This window comes from Pelobates fuscus, chromosome 1, assembly GCF_036172605.1.
Source record: "Pelobates fuscus isolate aPelFus1 chromosome 1, aPelFus1.pri, whole genome shotgun sequence".
Classification (NCBI taxonomy): Eukaryota; Metazoa; Chordata; class Amphibia; order Anura; family Pelobatidae; genus Pelobates; species Pelobates fuscus.
The window spans coordinates 1,003,032-1,021,294 of NC_086317.1; the positions used below are offsets into that span (position 1 = coordinate 1,003,032).

General features: G+C 48.5%; 1 protein-coding gene across 2 annotated transcripts in view; it reads right to left on the reverse strand.

Moving 5' to 3' along the window:
* Positions 1-18,263, reverse strand: part of PKNOX1 (PBX/knotted 1 homeobox 1) — a 57,219-nt gene that overhangs the window by 22,319 nt on the left and 16,637 nt on the right. For both annotated transcript variants that reach the window (XM_063445577.1, XM_063445568.1), the window contains exons 3-4: positions 11,184-11,299; positions 4,511-4,682 (exon numbers count right to left, since the gene is read on the reverse strand). In XM_063445577.1, coding sequence (XP_063301647.1) covers positions 4,511-4,682; positions 11,184-11,299 — 288 coding nt within the window. The remainder of the gene's footprint in view (positions 1-4,510; positions 4,683-11,183; positions 11,300-18,263) is intronic.

The following is an 18,263-nucleotide window of genomic DNA, read 5'->3' on the forward strand; positions in this document are numbered from 1 at the left end:
TGCTAGCACACAGCGACACACGGTACATGGAATGAGTAGCACAGGGTGACCGTAACACTGCTAGCACACAGTGACACACACGGTACATGGAATAAGTAGCACAGGGTGATCGTAACACTGCTAGCACACAGCGACACACGGTACATGGAATGAGTAGCACAGGGTGACCGTAACACTGCTAGCACACAGTGACACACGGTACATGGAATGAGTAGCACAGGGTGACCGTAACACTGCTAGCACACAGCGACACATGGTACATGGAATGAGTAGCGCAGGGTGACAGTAACACTGATAGCACATAGCGACACACGGTACATGGAATGAGTAGCACAGGGTGACCGTAACACTGATAGCACACAGTGACACACGGTACATGGAATGAGTAGCACAGGGTGACCGTAACACTGATAGCACACAGTGACACACACGGTACATGGAATGAGTAGCGCAGGGTGACCGTAACACTGCTAGCACACAGCGACACATGGTACATGGAATGAGTAGCACAGGGTGATCGTAACACTGCTAGCACACAGTGACACACGGTACATGGAATGAGTAGCACAGGGTGACCGTAACACTGATAGCACACAGTGACACACACGGTACATGGAATGAGTAGCACAGGGTGACAGTAACACTGATAGCACATAGCGACACACGGTACATGGAATGAGTAGCGCAGGGTGACCGTAACACTGATAGCACACAGCGACACACGGTACATGGAATGAGTAGCGCAGGGTGACAGTAACACTGATAGCACATAGCGACACACGGTACATGGAATGAGTAGCGCAGGGTGACAGTAACACTGATAGCACACAGCGACACACACGGTACATGGAATGAGTAGCACAGGGTGACAGTAACACTGATAGCACACAGCGACACACGTTACATGGAATGAGTAGCACAGGGTGACCGTAACACTGCTAGCACACAGCGACACATGGTACATGGAATGAGTAGCACAGGGTGACCGTAACACTGATAGCACACAGTGACACACGGTACATGGAATGAGTAGCACAGGGTGACCGTAACACTGATAGCACACAGTGACACACACGGTACATGGAATGAGTAGCGCAGGGTGACCGTAACACTGCTAGCACACAGCGACACATGGTACATGGAATGAGTAGCACAGGGTGATCGTAACACTGCTAGCACACAGTGACACACGGTACATGGAATGAGTAGCACAGGGTGACCGTAACACTGATAGCACACAGTGACACACACGGTACATGGAATGAGTAGCACAGGGTGACAGTAACACTGATAGCACATAGCGACACACGGTACATGGAATGAGTAGCGCAGGGTGACCGTAACACTGATAGCACACAGCGACACACGGTACATGGAATGAGTAGCGCAGGGTGACAGTAACACTGATAGCACATAGCGACACACGGTACATGGAATGAGTAGCGCAGGGTGACAGTAACACTGATAGCACACAGCGACACACACGGTACATGGAATGAGTAGCACAGGGTGACAGTAACACTGATAGCACACAGCGACACACGTTACATGGAATGAGTAGCGCAGGGTGACAAGTAACACTGATAGCACACAGTGACACACGGTACATGGAATGAGTAGCACAGGGTGACAGTAACACTGATAGCACACAGTGACACACACGTTACATGGAATGAGTAGCGCAGGGTGACAAGTAACACTGATAGCACACAGTGACACACGGTACATGGAATGAGTAGCACAGGGTGACAGTAATACTGATAGCACATAGCGACACACGTTACATGGAATGAGTAGCGCAGGGTGACAGTAACACTGCTAGCACACAGTGACACACGGTACATGGAATACGTAGCACAGGGTGACAGTAATACTGATAGCACACAGTGACACACACGGTACATGGAATAAGTAGCACAGGGTGATCGTAACACTGCTAGCACACAGCGACACACGGTACATGGAATGAGTAGCGCAGGGTGACAGTAACACTGATAGCACACAGTGACACACACGGTACATGGAAAAGGTAGCACAGGGTGATCGTAACACTGCTAGCACACAGCGACACACGGTACATGGAATGAGTAGCGCAGGGTGACAGTAACACTGCTAGCACACAGCGACACACGGTACATGGAATAAGTAGCGCAGGGTGACAGTAACACTGATAGCACATAGTGACACACGGTACATGGAATGAGTAGCGCAGGGTGACAGTAACACTGATAGCACACAGCGACACACGGTACATGGAATAAGTAGCACAGGGTGATCGTAACACTGCTAGCATACAGCGACACACGGTACATGGAATGAGTAGCGCAGGGTGACAGTAACACTGCTAGCACACAGTGACACACGGTACATGGAATGAGTAGCACAGGGTGACAGTAACACTGATAGCACACAGTGACACACACGGTACATGGAATGAGTAATGCAAGGTGACAGTAACACTGCTAGCACACAGCGACACACGGTACATGGAATGAGTAGCACAGGGTGACAGTAACACTGATAGCACACAGTGACACACACGGTACATGGAATGAGTAGCACAGGGTGATCGTAACACTGATAGCACACAGTGACACACGGTACATGGAATGAGTAGCACAGGGTGACAGTAACACTGATAGCACACAGTGACACACACGGTACATGGAATGAGTAGCACAGGGTGACCGTAACACTGCTAGCACACAGCGACACACGGTACATGGAATGAGTAGCGCAGGGTGACAGTAACACTGATAGCACACAGTGACACACACGGTACATGGAATGAGTAGCGCAGGGTGACAAGTAACACTGATAGCACACAGCGACACACGGTACATGGAATGAGTAGCGCAGGGTGACAGTAACACTGCTAGCACACAGCGACACACGGTACATGGAATGAGTAGCACAGGGTGACAGTAACACTGCTAGCACACAGTGACACACACGGTACATGGAATGAGTAGCACAGGGTGACAGTAACACTGATAGCACACAGCGACACACGGTACATGGAATGAGTAGCGCAGGGTGACAGTAACACTGATAGCACACAGCGACACACGGTACATGGAATGAGTAGCGCAGGGTGACAGTAACACTGCTAGCACACAGTGACACACGGTACATGGAATGAGTAGCGCAGGGTGACAGTAACACTGCTAGCACACAGCGACACACGGTACATGGAATACGTAGCACAGGGTGACAGTAACACTGATAGCACACAGCGACACACGGTACATGGAATGAGTAGCGCAGGGTGACAGTAACACTGATAGCACATAGCGACACACGGTACATGGAATGAGTAGCGCAGGGTGACAGTAACACTGATAGCACACAGCGACACACGGTACATGGAATGAGTAGCGCAGGGTGACAGTAACACTGCTAGCACACAGCGACACACGGTACATGGAATGAGTAGCGCAGGGTGACAGTAACACTGATAGCACACAGCGACACACGGTGCATGGAATGAGTAGCACAGGGTGACAGTAACACTGATAGCACACAGCGACACACGGTACATGGAATGAGTAGCGCAGGGTGACAGTAACACTGCTAGCACACAGCGACACACGGTACATGGAATAAGTAGCACAGGGTGACAGTAACACTGCTAGCACACAGTGACACACACGGTACATGGAATAAGTAGCACAGGGTGACAGTAACACTGCTAGCACACAGTGACACACGGTACATGGAATGAGTAGCGCAGGGTGACAGTAACACTGATAGCACACAGCGACACACGGTACATGGAATAAGTAGCACAGGGTGACAGTAACACTGCTAGCACACAGCGACACACGGTACATGGAATGAGTAGCACAGGGTGACAGTAACACTGCTAGCACACAGTGACACACGGTACATGGAATGAGTAGCGCAGGGTGACCGTAACACTGATAGCACACAGTGACACACACGGTACATGGAATAAGTAGCACAGGGTGACAGTAACACTGCTAGCACACAGTGACACACGGTACATGGAATAAGTAGCACAGGGTGACAGTAACACTGCTAGCACACAGCGACACACGGTACATGGAATAAGTAGCACAGGGTGACAGTAACATTGATAGCACACAGTGACACACGGTACATGGAATGAGTAGCACAGGGTGACAGTAACACTGATAGCACACAGTGACACACGGTACATGGAATGAGTAGCACAGGGTGACAGTAACACTGATAGCACACAGTGACACACGGTACATGGAATGAGTAGCGCAGGGTGACAGTAACACTGATAGCACACAGTGACACACGGTACATGGAATGAGTAGCACAGGGTGACAGTAACACTGATAGCACACAGTGACACACGGTACATGGAATGAGTAGCACAGAGTGACAGTAACACTGATAGCACACAGCGACACACGGTACATGGAATGAGTAGCACAGGGTGACAGTAACACTGCTAGCACACAGCGACACACGGTACATTGAACAAATACACAAGTCTCTTAATGGACAAACCCACCAAGCTGTCTGTCTCTGGATCATCGGAGAAGAAATCCTTTCCCTCCTTGTGCTGCCTCCTCACAAAGGTTTCAATGTCCAGGTCAAAACTGGCGGAAGTTGTACCTTCAGAGCCCTGTGTGCAGCCCTCACACTTCTCAAAGAGCAGGGCAAGCAAGGGGAAGAGTGGATGTCTAGGGGAAATAACGGTAATAATTGTAATGGAGACAGAAAGAAAAAACACCATTACATCATAAATCATTCCAAATCACCTACAACCTGTCTTAACTCTTCCTATGTGATGCCCTATTGCCTTTATTCTACATTAAGTAGTCACAATCCTGGCACACAATGATTGTCTCTCTACACTGACTGTTAGGTGTAAAGGACAGAGCTTCTAACAATAACAGCAGAGAGCTAAAATGGACGCGCTGAATTCCCAAAGAGAGCTAAACACAGTGTGGATGCAGAATTTACATTTTCACACGTATTTGTTTAATATTTTGTTACCTACAGTTATAATTCATGTGCAGGGAGACAGGGGATGTCCTTACAATATAACCTTATAGCTGCAGCATAAAACACTGTGTGCAGGGAGACAGGGGACCTCCTTACACCATAACCTTATAGCTGCAGTTATAATACACTGTGTGCGGGGAGACAGGGGACCTCCTTACACCATAACCTTATAGCTGCAGTTATAATACACTGTGTGCGGGGAGACAGGGGACCTCCTTACACCATAACCTTATAGCTGCAGCATAAAACACTGTGTGCAGGGAGACAGGGGACCTGCTTACACCATAACCTTATAGCTGCAGTTATAATACACTGTGTGCAGGGAGACAGGGGATGTCCTTACACCATAACCTTATAGCTGCTGTTATAATACACTGTGTGCGGGTAGACAGGGGACCTCCTTACACCATAACCTTATAGCTGCAGTTATAAAACACTGTGTGCGGGGAGACAGGGGACCTCCTTACACCATACCCTTATAGCTGCAGTTATAATACACTGTGTGCGGGGAGACAGGGGACCTCCTTACACCATAACCTTATAGCTGCAGTTATAATACACTGTGTGCGGGGAGACAGGGGACCTCCTTACACCATAACCTTATAGCTGCAGTTATAATAAACTGTGTGCAGGGAGACAGGGAATGTCCTTACACCATAACCTTATAGCTGCAGTTATAATAAACTGTGTGCAGGGAGACAGGGGATGTCCTTACACCATAACCTTATAGCTGCAGTTATAATACACTGTGTGCGGGGAGACAGGGGACCTCCTTACACCATAACCTTATAGCTGCAGTTATAATACACTGTGTGCGGGGAGACAGGGGACCTCCTTACACCATAACCTTATAGCTGCAGCATAAAACACTGTGTGCAGGGAGACAGGGGACCTCCTTACACCATAACCTTATAGCTGCTGTTATAATACACTGTGTGCGGGGAGACAGGGGACCTCCTTACACCATAACCTTATAGCTGCAGTTATAATACACTGTGTGCGGGGAGACAGGGGACCTCCTTACACCATAACCTTATAGCTGCAGTTATAATACACTGTGTGCGGGGAGACAGGGGACCTCCTTACACCATAACCTTATAGCTGCAGCATAAAACACTGTGTGCAGGGAGACAGGGGATGTCCTTACACCATAACCTTATAGCTGCTGTTATAATACACTGTGTGCGGGGAGACAGGGGACCTCCTTACACCATACCCTTATAGCTGCAGTTATAATACACTGTGTGCGGGGAGACAGGGGACCTCCTTACACCATAACCTTATAGCTGCAGTTATAATACACTGTGTGCGGGGAGACAGGGGACCTCCTTACACCATAACCTTATAGCTGCAGTTATAATAAACTGTGTGCAGGGAGACAGGGAATGTCCTTACACCATAACCTTATAGCTGCAGTTATAATAAACTGTGTGCAGGGAGACAGGGGATGTCCTTACACCATAACCTTATAGCTGCAGTTATAACACACTGTGTGCGGGTAGACAGGGGACCTCCTTACACCATAACCTTATAGCTGCAGTTATAATACACTGTGTGCAGGGAGACAGGGAATGTCCTTACACCATAACCTTATAGCTGCAGTTATAATAAACTGTGTGCAGGGAGACAGGGGATGTCCTTACACCATAACCTTATAGCTGCTGTTATAATACACCGTGTGCGGGGAGACAGGGGATCTCCTTACACCATAACCTTATAGCTGCAGTTATAACACACTGTGTGCGGGTAGACAGGGGACCTCCTTACACCATAACCTTATAGCTGCAGTTATAATAAACTGTGTGCAGGGAGACAGGGGATGTCCTTACACCATAACCTTATAGCTGCAGTTATAATACACTGTGTGCGGGGAGACAGGGGACCTCCTTACACCATAACCTTATAGCTGCAGTTACAATACACCGTGTGCGGGGAGACAGGGGATCTCCTTACACCATAACCTTATAGCTGCAGTTATAAAACACTGTGTGCGGGGAGACAGGGGACCTCCTTACACCATAACCTTATAGCTGCAGTTATAAAACACTGTGTGCGGGGAGACAGGGGACCTCCTTACACCATAACCTTATAGCTGCAGTTATAATACACTGTGTGCGGGGAGACAGGGGACCTCCTTACACCATAACCTTATAGCTGCAGTTATAATACACTGTGTGCGGGGAGACAGGGGACCTCCTTACACCATAACCTTATAGCTGCAGCATAAAACACTGTGTGCAGGGAGACAGGGGACCTCCTTACACCATAACCTTATAGCTGCAGCATAAAACACTGTGTGCAGGGAGACAGGGGACCTCCTTACACCATAACCTTATAGCTGCAGTTATAATACACTGTGTGCGGGGAGACAGGGGACCTCCTTACACCATAACCTTATAGCTGCAGTTATAATACACTGTGTGCGGGGAGACAGGGGACCTCCTTACACCATAACCTTATAGCTGCTGTTATAATACACTGTGTGCAGGGAGACAGGGGACCTCCTTACACCATAACCTTATAGCTGCAGTTATAAAACACTGTGTGCGGGGAGACAGGGGACCTCCTTACACCATAACCTTATAGCTGCAATTATAAAACACTGTGTGCGGGGAGACAGGGGACCTCCTTACACCATAACCTTATAGCTGCAGTTATAATACACTGTGTGCGGGGAGACAGGGGACCTCCTTACACCATAACCTTATAGCTGCAGTTATAAAACACTGTGTGCGGGGAGACAGGGGACCTCCTTACACCATAACCTTATAGCTGCAGTTATAAAACACTGTGTGCGGGGAGACAGGGGACCTCCTTACACCATAACCTTATAGCTGCAGTTATAATACACTGTGTGCGGGGAGACAGGGGACCTCCTTACACCATAACCTTATAGCTGCAGTTACAATACACTGTGTGCGGGGAGACAGGGGACCTCCTTACACCATAACCTTATAGCTGCAGTTATAATACGCTGTGTGCGGGGAGACAGGGGATCTCCTTACACCATAACCTTATAGCTGCAGTTATAACACACTGTGTGCAGGGAGACAGGGAATGTCCTTACACCATAACCTTATAGCTGCTGTTAAATACACTGTGTTCGGGGAGACAGGGGACCTCCTTACACCATAACCTTATAGCTGCTGTTATAATACACTGTGTGCGGGGAGACAGGGGACCTCCTTACACCATAACCTTATAGCTGCAGTTATAATACGCTGTGTGCGGGGAGACAGGGGACCTCCTTACACCATAACCTTAAAGCTGCAGTTATAATACACCGTGTGCGGGGAGACAGGGGACCTCCTTACACCATAACCTTATAGCTGCAGTTATAATACACTGCGTGCAGGGAGACAGGGGATGTCCTTACACCATAACCTTATAGCTGCTGTTAAATACACTGTGTTCGGGGAGACAGGGGACCTCCTTACACCATAACCTTATAGCTGCTGTTAAATACACTGTGTGAGGGGAGACAGGGGACCTCCTTACACCATAACCTTATAGCTGCAGTTATAATACACTGTGTGCAGGGAGACAGGGAATGTCCTTACACCATAACCTTATAGCTGCAGTTATAATACACTGTGTGCAGGGAGACAGGGAATGTCCTTACACCATAACCTTATAGCTGCTGTTAAATACACTGTGTTCGGGGAGACAGGGGACCTCCTTACACCATAACCTTATAGCTGCTGTTATAATACACTGTGACAGGACCTCCTTACACCATAACCTTATAGCTGCTGTTAAATACACTGTGTGCGGGGAGACAGGGGATCTCCTTACACCATAACCTTATAGCTGCAGTTATAAAACACTGTGTGCGGGGAGACAGGGGATCTCCTTACACCATAACCTTATAGCTGCTGTTATAATACACTGTGACAGGACCTCCTTACACCATAACCTTATAGCTGCTGTTAAATACACTGTGTTCGGGGAGACAGGGGACCTCCTTACACCATAACCTTATAGCTGCTGTTATAATACACTGTGACAGGACCTCCTTACACCATAACCTTATAGCTGCTGTTAAATACACTGTGTTCGGGGAGACAGGGGACCTCCTTACACCATAACCTTATAGCTGCTGTTATAATACACTGTGACAGGACCTCCTTACACCATAACCTTATAGCTGCTGTTAAATACACTGTGTTCGGGGAGACAGGGGACCTCCTTACACCATAACCTTATAGCTGCTGTTATAATACACTGTGACAGGACCTCCTTACACCATAACCTTATAGCTGCTGTTAAATACACTGTGTGCGGGGAGACAGGGGATCTCCTTACACCATAACCTTATAGCTGCAGTTATAAAACACTGTGTGCGGGGAGACAGGGGATCTCCTTACACCATAACCTTATAGCTGCTGTTATAATACACTGTGACAGGACCTCCTTACACCATAACCTTATAGCTGCTGTTAAATACACTGTGTTCGGGGAGACAGGGGACCTCCTTACACCATAACCTTATAGCTGCTGTTATAATACACTGTGACAGGACCTCCTTACACCATAACCTTATAGCTGCTGTTAAATACACTGTGTTCGGGGAGACAGGGGACCTCCTTACACCATAACCTTATAGCTGCTGTTATAATACACTGTGACAGGACCTCCTTACACCATAACCTTATAGCTGCTGTTAAATACACTGTGTTCGGGGAGACAGGGGACCTCCTTACACCATAACCTTATAGCTGCTGTTATAATACACTGTGACAGGACCTCCTTACACCATAACCTTATAGCTGCAGTTATAATACACTGTGTGCGGGGAGACGGGGGCCTCCTTACACCATAACCTTATAGCTGCAGTTATAATACACTGTGTGCGGGGAGACGGGGGCCTCCTTACACCATAACCTTATAGCTGCAGTTATAATATACTGTGTGCGGGGAGATAGGGGACCTCCTTACACCATAACCTTATAGCTGCCGTTATAATACACTGTGTGCAGGGAGACAGGGGACCTCCTTACACCATAACCTTATAGCTGCTGTTATAATACACTGTGACAGGACCTCCTTACACCATAACCTTATAGCTGCTGTTAAATACACTGTGTTCGGGGAGACAGGGGACCTCCTTACACCATAACCTTATAGCTGCTGTTATAATACACTGTGACAGGACCTCCTTACACCATAACCTTATAGCTGCAGTTATAATACACTGTGTGCGGGGAGACGGGGGCCTCCTTACACCATAACCTTATAGCTGCAGTTATAATACACTGTGTGCGGGGAGACGGGGGCCTCCTTACACCATAACCTTATAGCTGCAGTTATAATATACTGTGTGCGGGGAGATAGGGGACCTCCTTACACCATAACCTTATAGCTGCAGTTATAATACACTGTGTGCAGGGAGACAGGGGACCTCCTTACACCATAACCTTATAGCTGCAGTTATAATACACTGTGTGCGGGGAGACAGGGGATGTCCTTACACCATAACCTTATAGCTGCAGTTATAATACACTGTGTGCGGGGAGACAGGGGACCTCCTTACACCATAACCTTATAGCTGCAGTTATAATACACTGTGTGCGGGGAGACAGGGGACCTCATTACACCATAACCTTATAGCTGCAGTTATAATACACTGTGTGCGGGGAGACAGGGAACCTCCTTACACCATAACCTTATAGCTGCAGTTATAATACACTGTGTGCGGGGAGACAGGGGACCTCCTTACACCATAACCTTATAGCTGCAGTTATAATACACTGTGTGCAGGGAGACAGGGGACCTCCTTACACCATAACCTTATAGCTGCAGTTATAATACACTGTGTGTGGGGAGACAGGGGACCTCCTTACACCATAACCTTATAGCTGCTGTTAAATACACTGTGTGAGGGGAGACAGGGGACCTCCTTACACCATAACCTTATAGAATACACTGTGTGAGGGAAGACAGGGGACCTCCTTACACCATAACCTTATAGAATACACTGTGTGAGGGGAGACAGGGGACCTCCTTACACCATAACCTTATAGAATACACTGTGTGAGGGAAGACAGGGGACCTCCTTACACCATAATCGACTAAGTAGAATAAGTTGTTATGGTGCTTGCAGTAAAACAGGGAGGGTGCAATTAAAATAAAGAAGGGATGACTTGGAATGTTGGGATGAGGAAGGGCACACCGACCTGTAAATAGCCTGTTTATCAGTTTCCATGGGGTTATCTGCAGTTGCAGGACTCTGTGTTGCGGGCTCTGCACACACAGGGTCCTGTTCAGTCTTAAATTGAGTCACCACTTGTATCTAGGGAAACATAAGAAAAAGTTCAATATTTGCAGAAGCTGATTTTGAACGTTTGCCCACTTACAAAGAAATAATCAGTCTGTAATTTTAATAGTATGTGTATTTTAACAGTGAGAGACAGAATAACAAAAAACATTTTCCAGAAAAACGCATGTCAAAAAAGTTATAAATTGATTTGCATGTCAATGAGTGAAAGTATTTGACCCCTTCGACTTGGCACTTCGTACTTAACATAGAAACATAGAATGTAACGGCAGATAAGAACCATTCGGCCCATCTAGTCTGCCCAATTTTCTAAATACTTTCATTAGTCCCTGGCCTTATCTTATAGTTAGGAGATATAGAAAGATACCAGGACCAGTAGAGGCAGGGGATATATAAAGATATCAGGACCGTTAGGGGCAGGGCATTTATAAAGATACCAGGACCGGTAGGGGACAGGAAATATATAAAGATAACAGGACCGGTAGTGGCAGTGGATATTTAATGATACCAGGACCGGTAGGGGACAGGAAATATATAAAGATAACAGGACCGGTAGTGGCAGTGGATATTTAATGATACCAGGACCGGTAGGGGCAGGGGATATATAAAGATACCAGTACCGGTAGTGGCAGGGGATATATAAAGATACCAGGACCGGTAGGGGCAGGTGATATATAAAGATACCAGTACCGGTAGTGGCAGGGGATATATAAAGATACCAGGACCGGTAGGGGCAGGGGATATATAAGATACCAGGAGCGGTAGGGGCCTGAGGATATATAACTGTGGCGAAACCAGCTTCGCCACTGTGAACTGGAGAGGCCTGGCTGCTAGCCTCCTGCCCTGCGACTACGGCCCCTGGACATATTGCTCTAGAAACACTATATTTGGGCATGTAATAATTCATATTGCTGCTACTGGCCCTTTAAAAGCAGCGATGGACATATTGGGACTTTTGGGACTACTGTACCTTTAAGACTGTGGAGCGTAGTACAGTAATCCTGCCTTTAATACTTTAATGTCATGTATGTATTTTTGTATGCAGTTAACCTGGGTTATATATATGTACAGCATTCATCTGATTGTTCGGTAGAATCACTCCATTCATTGTATTGAGGAAACTACCGAACAACCAGACCACCCAGGACTAAGTGTGCCTCCAATTACCGTTTGCAACAATGTTGCAAACGGGTAATTGGCAATCAGTGTAGTGTGGTCTGTGTCCTCTGGGTGGCCGCCATTCGGGAAACAAACACGTGGCGGCGGCCATCTTAAACTACCAAACAGCGGTGTTTTGCCGTCGAGTGTCTGGAACTGAAATCGGACACTCGACTAGGCAAACACCGCTGAGACCTCCATACTCCCAGAAATTCGTATAGAAACTACCGAATGACCCGCCGTTCGGTAGAAAGAAACATACGAACTAGGGGATTCATGCGAATCCCCCTTAGTCTCTATAACCCAAGTAATTCGTCTGTTTCATTCACTTGTTTGTGACCGACCGCAGGGCCAAAATGCATGGAACTGTTTTCGGATACTTTACCCATGCGGTCGGTCAAATCTTTGGAACTTCATATCTCCCGAACCATTCATCCGAATGACCTGATTCTTGGATATGTTGTCCCCCTGAATAAGGGCTATCAGGGGATACCTGTTTTGGAGGTGTAGCATATGTATTTGGGGTACATCCAGGAATTGGGGAAAAGGATGTACGGTATAATTATGTTAAGTGCTAATCTAAGGGGAGGAAATGTGTGGGAAGTACATCCATGTGATTGGTTAAATTCATCCTCCCCCTGGGAGTGTCCTGTATGTACTTGTTTGTAATAAAAGCCAGACTGGGTGTCCCAGTCCAGAGTTCTTGCTTAACCCTCAAAGCGATGTGTCGTCTCGGTCTTTGGGGGAATGGGATTGTATGCTGACTGCCAAGAGTGTAAGCCGATGTCTGCTTTTCTTGTTCAGCTGTTCCAGTGTTCGTGTGGATCCAGTCGGGAGAATGGTGTTTGCAGTAGCTGCCGGTGCATCTGGAAAGGGGATTATCGCCTAAACTGGGTTTTATCCTCTTGTAAGTGAAACGGTCCGTTACAATTGGTGGCAGCGGTGGGATCGTTCCTACAACCAGAGGGACAGCTACAGACAACACCATTTCTGGATTACAAATTGAGGGCAACGCTAGTATCCGTACAGCGACCCTATCTACAAAGGAAATCAGGAAAATGGAAGGAGACAGAGTCGCAGCTGCTGCAGCACCTCCGAGGGAGGAGGAGGAATCCGAGTTTTCCAGGGAATATAGGAGCAGGATGGCTCTATTCTCACCAGCCCGAGCGGAGCGGATGGCAGACCGGGTCTACAACGATGTACAGGCGTACCTCATGCTGCGAACGACGCAGAGGAACCAACAAGCTGCGGGATTGTTCCCACAGCCAGAAGGACAGCTACAGAACACCAATTCCTTGGAGTTACAAATTGAGGGCAACGTTAGCATTCGTGCAGCGCCCCTGGCAGCAGAGGTATCCAGCGACTTGGAGCAGACAAGTATGGAAGGCTCTGACGCTGAAGATGATTTTATGGCCAAGGTGAGGCAGCAAGTGGCCCAGTATGGGGGTTATATATCCATGGACACATTCCAGGGGATCTGGAACCAGGTCATGGCTGAGCAAAACTCAAAGATGGATGAAGAGTATGATGAGCAGGAAGAGTGGTACAGCAGCAGAGTAGAGGCTGCATCCGAGGAGGTTAGCCGCCCCCCCCCGAGGCGGCAGGAAGAACACGAAGTAGGGGTCCTCATAGATTGGTCCTGTGAGGAACCACAACAGGCAGGTGGAGATGGGACCGAGGTCTCTCTACCGGCCCTACAGGGATGCTGGGCAGTCGGCCCAGATCCCCAGCGGCAGTGTGTAACCCAGGGAGCTGATGGTGTCGTCCATCCTCCCCAGCGGCAGAGTAAGTCCCAGGGAGCTAAAGGTGTCGTCCTTCCTCCCCAGCGGCAGATTGTATCTCAGGGAGCTGAAGGTGCCGTCCTTTCTCCCCAGCGGCAGTGTGTGTCCCAGGGGGATGAAGGTGTTGTCCTTCCTCCCCAGCGGCAGGCTGAGTTACAGGGGGCAGAGGTTGTTGTTCCTGCCCCCCAGCAGAAAAGTGATATGCCAGGAAGGCAGTGTGAAGTAAAGGGAGAGGAGAGCAGCGTCCTCCCTCCCCAGCGGCAGTGTGTGTCTCCGGGAGCTGATGGTGTCGTCCATCCTCCCCAGCGGCAGGCTGAGTTACAGGGGGCAGAGGTTGTTGTTCCTGCCCCCCAGCAGCAAAGTGATATGCCAAGAAGGCAGTGTGAAGGGAAGGGAGAGGAGAGCAGCGTCCTCCCTCCCCAGCGGCAGTGTGTGCCCCAGGGAGCAGAAGGTGCAGTCCTTCCTCCCCAGCGGCAGTGTGTGTCTCCGGGAGCTGATGGTGTCGTCCATCCTCCCCAGCGGCAGGCTGAGTTACAGGGGGCAGAGGTTGTTGTTCCTGCCCCCCAGCAACAAAGTGATGTGCCAGGAAGGCAGGGTGAGGTGAAGGGAGAGGAGAGCAGCGTCCTCCCTCCCCAGCGGCAGTGTGTACCTCAGGGAGCAGAAGGTGCAATCCTTCCTCCCCAGCGGCAGTGTGTACCCCAGGGAGCAGAAGGTGCCATCCTTTCTCCCCAGCGGCAGTTTGCCATCCAGAGAGAGGAACTTGTTACACCCTCTCTCCCACGGCAACCTAACCCACCAAGGGGAGATGTTAAGCCCCACAACTGTGCAGATGGGACCGTAGTCTCTGCACTTACAGCACAAGGGATAGGGACGGTCGGTCCTGTTCCCCAGCCTCAGTGTGATGGATCCAAAGGGGAGACAGTCGGTCTCCCCCTCCGGCAGTCGAGCTGTGCACCTAAAGGGGAGACAGCCAGTCTCCAGCAACCAGGCGCCCACCAGACTACTCCCGTGGTAGTGCTGGCAACAGGACAGAGTACCGCTGGTCTCTGCCCCCTCAGCAACCCACCAAGGCAGCCTACCCGTCTCCCACCCAGCAGTGGTGAAACACCAGAACTTGGCCAAAATTCTTCCTCACCCAGATGTAGTAACCGGTTAGTGTGGGTGGGCTGCTCTGTTATTTCTGTTTTGTGGGTGGGTTGCTGGACTAACCAGGGCACTGACCGGCAGAAAGTCAGGTACCCTGTTAGTCTAATTGGCAAAGGGGAGAAATGTGGCGAAACCAGCTTCGCCACTGTGAACTGGAGAGGCCTGGCTGCTAGCCTCCTGCCCTGCGACTACGGCCCCTGGACATATTGCTCTAGAAACACTATATTTGGGCATGTAATAATTCATATTGCTGCTACTGGCCCTTTAAAAGCAGCGATGGACATATTGGGACTTTTGGGACTACTGTACCTTTAAGACTGTGGAGCGTAGTACAGTAATCCTGCCTTTAATACTTTAATGTCATGTATGTATTTTTGTATGCAGTTAACCTGGGTTATATATATGTACAGCATTCATCTGATTGTTCGGTAGAATCACTCCATTCATTGTATTGAGGAAACTACCGAACAACCAGACCACCCAGGACTAAGTGTGCCTCCAATTACCGTTTGCAACAATGTTGCAAACGGGTAATTGGCAATCAGTGTAGTGTGGTCTGTGTCCTCGGGGTGGCCGCCATTCGGGAAACAAACACGTGGCGGCGGCCATCTTAAACTACCGAACAGCGGTGTTTTGCCGTCGAGTGTCTGGAACTGAAATCGGACACTCGACTAGGCAAACACCGCTGAGACCTCCATACTCCCAGAAATTCGTATAGAAACTACCGAATGACCCGCCGTTCGGTAGAAAGAAACATACGAACTAGGGGATTCATGCGAATCCCCCTTAGTCTCTATAACCCAAGTAATTCGTCTGTTTCATTCACTTGTTTGTGACCGACCGCAGGGCCAAAATGCATGGAACTGTTTTCGGATACTTTACCCATGCGGTCGGTCAAATCTTTGGAACTTCATATCTCCCGAACCATTCATCCGAATGACCTGATTCTTGGATATGTTGTCCCCCTGAATAAGGGCTATCAGGGGATACCTGTTTTGGAGGTGTAGCATATGTATTTGGGGTACATCCAGGAATTGGGGAAAAGGATGTACGGTATAATTATGTTAAGTGCTAATCTAAGGGGAGGAAATGTGTGGGAGGTACATCCATGTGATTGGTTAAATTCATCCTCCCCCTGGGAGTGTCCTGTATGTACTTGTTTGTAATAAAAGCCAGACTGGGTGTCCCAGTCCAGAGTTCTTGCTTAACCCTCAAAGCGATGTGTCGTCTCAGTCTTTGGGGGAATGGGATTGTATGCTGACTGCCAAGAGTGTAAGCCGATGTCTGCTTCTCTTGTTCAGCTGTTCCAGTGTTCGTGTGGATCCAGTCGGGAGAATGGTGTTTGCAGTAGCTGCCGGTGCATCTGGAAAGGGGATTATCGCCTAAACTGGGTTTTATCCTCTTGTAAGTGAAACGGTCCGTTACAATAACGATACCAGGACCGGTAGGAGATATAGAAAGATACCAGGACCGGTAGAGGCAGGGCATATATAAAGATACCAGGACCGGTAGTGGCAGTGGATATTTAATGATACCAGGACCGGTAGTGGCAGGGGATATATAAAGATACCAGTACCGGTAGTGGCAGAGGATATATAAAGATACCAGGAACGGTAGTGGCAGGGGATATATAAAGATACCAGGACCGGTAGTGGCAGGGGATATATAAAGATACCAGGACCGGTAGGGGATATATAAGATACCAGGAGCGGTAGGGGCCTGAGGATATATAACTATACCAGGACCGGTAGGAGATATAGAAAGATACCAGGACCGGTAGAGGCAGGGCATATATAAAGATACCAGGACCGGTAGTGGCAGTGGATATTTAATGATACCAGGACCGGTAGGGGCAGTGAATATATAAAGATACCAGTACCGGTAGTGGCAGAGGATATATAAAGATACCAGGACCGGTAGTGGCAGGGGATATATAAAGATACCAGGAACGGTAGTGGCAGGGGATATATAAAGATACCAGGACCGGTAGTGGTAGGGAATATATAAAGATACCAGGACCGGTAGAGGCAGGGCATATATAAAGATACCAGGACCGGTAGTGGCAGGGGATATATAAGATACCAGGAGCGGTAGGGGCAGGGGATATATAAGATACCAGGAGCGGTAGGGGCCTGAGGATATATAACGATACCAGGACCGGTAGGAGATATAGAAAGATACCAGGACCGGTAGAGGCAGGGGATATATAAAGATACCAGGACCGGTAGAGGCAGGGCATATATAAAGATACCAGGACCGGTAGTGGCAGTGGATATTTAATGATACCAGGACCGGTAGGGGCAGTGAATATATAAAGATACCAGTACCGGTAGTGGCAGAGGATATATAAAGATACCAGGAACGGTAGGGGCAGGGGATATAGAAAGATACCAGAACCAGTTGGGGCAGGGGATAAAGACAGATACCAGGACCGTTAGGGGCAGGGATATATAACGATACCAGGACCAGTAGGGGCAGGGATATATAAAGATACCACGACCGGTAGTGGCAGTGGATATTTAATGATACCAGGACCGGTAGTGGCAGGGGATATATAAAGATACCAGTACCGGTAGTGGCAGAGGATATATAAAGATACCAGGAACGGTAGTGGCAGGGGAAATATAAAGATACCAGGACCGGTAGTGGCAGGGGAAATATAAAGATACCAGGACCGGTAGGGGATATATAAGATACCAGGAGCGGTAGGGGCCTGAGGATATATAACGATACCAGGACCGGTAGGAGATATAGAAAGATACCAGGACCGGTAGGGGATATATAAGATACCAGGAGCGGTAGGGGCCTGAGGATATATAACAATACCAGGACCGGTAGGAGATATAGAAAGATACCAGGACCGGTAGAGGCAGGGCATATATAAAGATACCAGG